This window comes from Pollachius pollachius (genome assembly GCF_949987615.1).
Source record: "Pollachius pollachius genome assembly, chromosome: 14".
NCBI lineage: Eukaryota > Metazoa > Chordata > Actinopteri > Gadiformes > Gadidae > Pollachius > Pollachius pollachius.
In genome coordinates this window covers 22808091-22813090 of record NC_136947.1, presented here as the reverse complement: position 1 = coordinate 22813090, position 5000 = coordinate 22808091, and the positions used below count along the sequence as shown (strand labels likewise).

Below are 5000 nucleotides of genomic sequence, written 5' to 3'. Positions count from 1 at the left end.
GAGGCAGACAGACAGAGAGGCAGGCAGACAGACAGACAGACAGAGAGGCAGGCAGACAGACAGACAGACAGACAGACAGACAGACAGACAGACAGAGAGGCAGCAGACAGGCATACCGACAGACAGACAGACGGACAGACAGACAGAGAGGCAGGCAGACAGACAGACAGACAGACAGACAGACAGACAGACAGAGAGGCAGCAGACAGGCAGACAGACGGAGAGGCAGCAGACAGACAGACAGACAGACAGAGAGGCAGACAGACCGACAGACAGAGAGGCAGCAGACAGACAGACAGACAGAGAGGCAGCAGACAGACAGACAGACAGGTATACCGACCGACAGACAGACAGACAGACAGACAGACAGACAGACAGACAGACAGAGGGGCAGCAGACAGACAGACAGACAGTCATACTGACAGACAGACAGACAGACCGACAGCCAGGCAAACAGACAGACAGACAGACAGACAGACAGGCAGACAGACAGACAGGCAGGCCGACAGACAGACAGAGAGGCAGGCAGACAGACAGACAGACAGACAGAGAGGCAGGCAGAGAGAGAGGCAGCAGACGGACAGACAGACAGGGAGGCAAACAGACAGACAGAGAGAGAGGCAGCAGACGGACAGACAGACAGAGAGGCAGACAGACAGACAGACAGAGAGGCAGGTAGACAGACAGACAGACAGAGAGGCAGGCAGACAGACAGACAGAGAGGCAGACAGACAGACAGAGAGGCAGGCAGAGAGAGAGGCAGCAGACGGACAGACAGACAGGGAGGCAAACAGACAGACAGAGAGAGAGGCAGCAGACGGACAGACAGACAGAGAGGCAGACAGACAGACAGACAGACAGACAGGCAGGCCGACAGACAGACAGACAGACAGACAGACAGACAGACAGACAGACAGACAGAAAGAGAGGCAGGCAAACAGACAGACAGACAGACAGAGAGGCAGGCAGAGAGAGAGGCAGCAGACGGACAGACAGACAGGGAGGCAAACAGACAGACAGACAGAGAGGCAGACGGACAGACAGACAGAGAGGCAGACAGACAGAGAGGCAGGCAGACAGACAGACAGACAGAGAGGCAGGCAGACAGACAGACAGACAGAGAGGCAGGCAGACAGACAGACAGAGAGGCAGACGGACAGACAGACAGAGAGGCAGACAGACAGACAGACAGAGAGGCAGGCAGACAGACAGACAGACAGAGAGGCAGGTAGGCAGACAGACAGACAGACAGACAGACAGACAGACAGACAGACAGAGAGGCAGACAGACAGACAGACAGAGAGGCAGCAGACGGACAGACCAACAGACAGACAGACCAACAGAGAGGCAGACAGACAGACAGACAGACAGCCAGCCAGACAGACAGACAGAGGATAGGCCACTGACTGCAGCAGCTGCTTGGTCTTGCGTGACGGGTCGTCGGGCCGGTATCCGCGGTACTCCTCCGCCTCCTTGTCCAGGGCCAGCAGCTGGGACTGCAGCTTGCTGCGGAACGCCGGCAGGGTGTCCCGGATGTGGTTGGTCAGTTGCTACGGAAACAACGACAAAATATCAAAGACCAAACCGAGCTAAAAAGGAAAAGCGGGGCATGGGAGCCGATGTGTTCAGAACGTCCTCCTGTAGAGACGATGGGTCTTCGATTGACGTCCAGGCTGACCTCAGGGCGCTGGCACGCGGTTGGACCACAGAGTTCCATTAGTCCCACCCGACCCTGGCACTTGTTTTGGCAACATCGGTACAAATGATTGTAGGACGAGACATTCAGATGCCACAAAGAGCAAAATTGTTATGCTGATACATATGTGATCTTCTCAGCATCCATTAATTCTCTAGGGCGCTATAGGAGAGGAACACCCTGAACTGTAGGGCTGGCATGATGCAGTTTAGTGCAGGGCTTAGCTTCTGTAGATAGCTGGCCCTCCCAGGGGGGTTGCCAGGGGGCTGATGAGAGACGGCCTTCACCCTACTGGCTGGGGCGCCTTAATTAGGACAGAAATAAAGATAGATGTCTCAGCGATCAGCGGGTTAGCTAAGCTGGTCGTCCTGGGTGATGTAGCATGCAACGCTGAAACTGAGGCGCTCTCGTGTTTTAACATTGGTAATAACTACCCTATTAGGTGTCGAACCCGCAGGTGAAGGCAACCGCAAATTTTCAAATAGGTCATTGTATTTCTTTAAATTCCTCTTCCTCAGTACTGAGTTGGACTGAACTCCCTCCACTTTAATACATCGGAAGAGCCATGAATTGGATTCCTCAATATCAGTACGCTTTCAACTAATGCGTTCTTTGTCCAGGATCTTATTCTAATTCGAAAAATGGATTGATATTCTAGGCCTTTGTGAAACCTGGTTAAAACCATATATATAAAAACCAATGAAGCCAGCTATGTTAGCTCACTGCTTGCCTTCATCTCCTCAGTTCCAATTCAGCAGAAAAAACCCATTGCAGATCCATTCTTCTTCGCTATAGCTTACTTACATTCTGTGGAGGAATTCTCTGAATTCGTAACTGATCTTGTTGGACACCCTGACAATACTTTGCTTATTGAGGATTTCAACATCCATGTGAATAAACTGTCAGATTCTGTCACGTGTTTTTTCTGTGTATCACAGACATGGTTGGCTCCAAACAGCTTGTTCAGAACCCCAACGACGCTGGGTGTGGTGCTGAACAAATGTCACCGTACTGAGGTTGGACCTGCTCATCCTCATGAACTTGTTCCTGTCCGCTGGAAAGTTCCCTCTACTTTTAGGACTGATGGGATGAAAACTTTACTCAAGAAGCCTGGCCGAGACCCTGAAGTACATCTCTGGGTTAAGGGTTGAGGGTTATTTCACTGAAACTGCATTGTCCAGGTAAACGATCCACTCTTCCCCATGGACGGCGGTGCAAGCTCCATGCTGATGATATTTGGCCTCGGTGCCGACACAATTGACCACAGCATTCTTCTTCATCGTCCTGCAATCTGGTTTAGTTCTTATCCCACAAATATAACTAAACTTGCTCTTTGTGAAGAAATTGTTCACAAAGAATCCACCTGTTGAATAAGAAAATCCTGCTGTTAGCCGGCACCTGTTCCTAGTCCACCCTGCCCTATCTATCCATAATGCTGTCTCTGTTTGAGTGTGTTGCTGTGATCATGGACGCCTGGCCAACCCACCTGACAGCCACCAGCCTGCTCACCGATCAGCACCTCGTCACCATGAACAAGAGACTTTGCCTTAAAATATATGCTTAGAATACTTCTATAGATTTCAATTGTGGCACCAAATGTACTCTAACCATCCCTTTGAGGCTGTTACTGTGATTGTTATGTTTATATTTAAGGTGTTTAGGAGACACTTTCATCCAGAGCGACTTAAAACGGTTCCTACGCACAATGACGGAGGGGTCAACCATGCAGGGCGACAGCCAGCTGGTCAGGAGCGGTCAGAGGTGGGCGTCTCGCTCAGGGACACCCCGACCCTCAGCTAGGAGGAGACGGGATCCAACCAGCAACCTTCCCGCTACAAGTCCCACTGCTTTACCTCCTGAGCTAAGCCGACCCCTTGGTACAGCTGCTGAACAAATAAAATGTCCTTGACTTAGACTTGAGGTAAAACAAGCGGGACATGTCCTGCTGACCAATGCGATACATTGCGATGACATCAGCCATGACGCGTTCTCCTCTAGGAGGGAGGCCGAGGCCTGGTCGCCTCACCTGGTTGAGGATCTTTTGGAGCCGCGGGGTGCCCATCTTGTCGGACATGTGTCGGTAGGAAGCGTGGGACATGAAGAACTTCTTCTCAGCCTCGAGGGCCGCCTTAATGTCCTTCTTACCGTCTATGTCCTTCTGACTGCGGTTCACCACCCCGATGTAACCTGGGAACACATGGACTCATCGATGACTTTATACCAACGCCTCTACAGCCATGAGAATAGATAGATAGGTAGATAGATAGATAGATAGATAGATAGATAGATAGATAGATAGATAGATAGATAGATAGATAGGTATATGGATAGATGAATAGAAAGATAGATGGATGGATAGATAGATAGATAGATAGATAGATAGATAGATAGATAGATAGATAGATAGATAGATAGATAGATAGATAGATAGATAGATAGATAGATAGATAGATAGATAGATAGATGGATAGATGGATAGATGGATAGATGGATAGAACAGCGGATGGATTGATGGGTGGCTGGATGGATGGATACACACCTCTTCTTAGTGGAAGCAGTTTGTTCTCCAGAATATCCCGGGCATCAGTGCCCTCATCCATCAGGTCAAGCTTTGTGATGACTCCGATAGTCCTCTGACCTGGGGGTCAAAGGTTAAATGAAAGTGAGGATCCACTATCTACTTCCAAAGCCACTTGTCCGTTTTTAGAAGTATGTCTTTAAGAGCAGGTATAGGGCTTAAGTGACTACTACTGAATGAAAGCTACAAACATACTGCACTCATTGGTTAAACCCAGGACCTTTGGGCTGGGAGGTAAACACCAAACCGCTGTCTAGACCAGCCTGTCAGCCCAATCAAAACAATGATACTCTTTGCTTTGACATCCCTGCACCTAGAAACCATAGATAGTATATAAAATGGATGTACCATCCGGGCAGACCTCAGTTATTCCAACTGCATCCAATTCTCTTGGTTTATGCACGTCGCCACTTTAGTTTGACATGTCATAGTTTGACTCCGCCTCATTTCCTTTAACTAAAAAAGGACATACGCCCATCTAGGTGATGTACAGAGTCAGCAGCTAGCTGTCACTCAAGAGGCCTCGCCCCTAATTATTCATACATTTTAACCTCCAATAAAATAAAACCAACCTCCTAAAAAAAATTCACCCCCCTCAGTGTTGTCATGGAGATATGAACTAAACATACTGACTAGAATGTTTTTTTGGACCAGGCTGTAAATAGGTTTAATAAAACCGTGAAAACGGCCTGTTTAACATGTGAGTCAACGAAGAATTGCTCCCTT

The 5000-nt window shown here is 49.0% G+C and overlaps 1 protein-coding gene across 2 annotated transcripts in view; it reads right to left on the bottom strand.

Annotated features, from left to right (window-relative positions):
- dnm3b (dynamin 3b) overlaps window positions 1-5000 on the bottom strand; it is a gene marked incomplete at its 5' end in the record, with an annotated part of 34972 nt that overhangs the window by 23533 nt on the left and 6439 nt on the right. For both annotated transcript variants that reach the window (XM_079751382.1, XM_079751383.1), the window contains 3 exons: window positions 1408-1550; window positions 3723-3883; window positions 4236-4334. In XM_079751382.1, the coding sequence (XP_079607508.1) occupies window positions 1408-1550; window positions 3723-3883; window positions 4236-4334 (403 nt within the window). The remainder of the gene's footprint in view (window positions 1-1407; window positions 1551-3722; window positions 3884-4235; window positions 4335-5000) is intronic.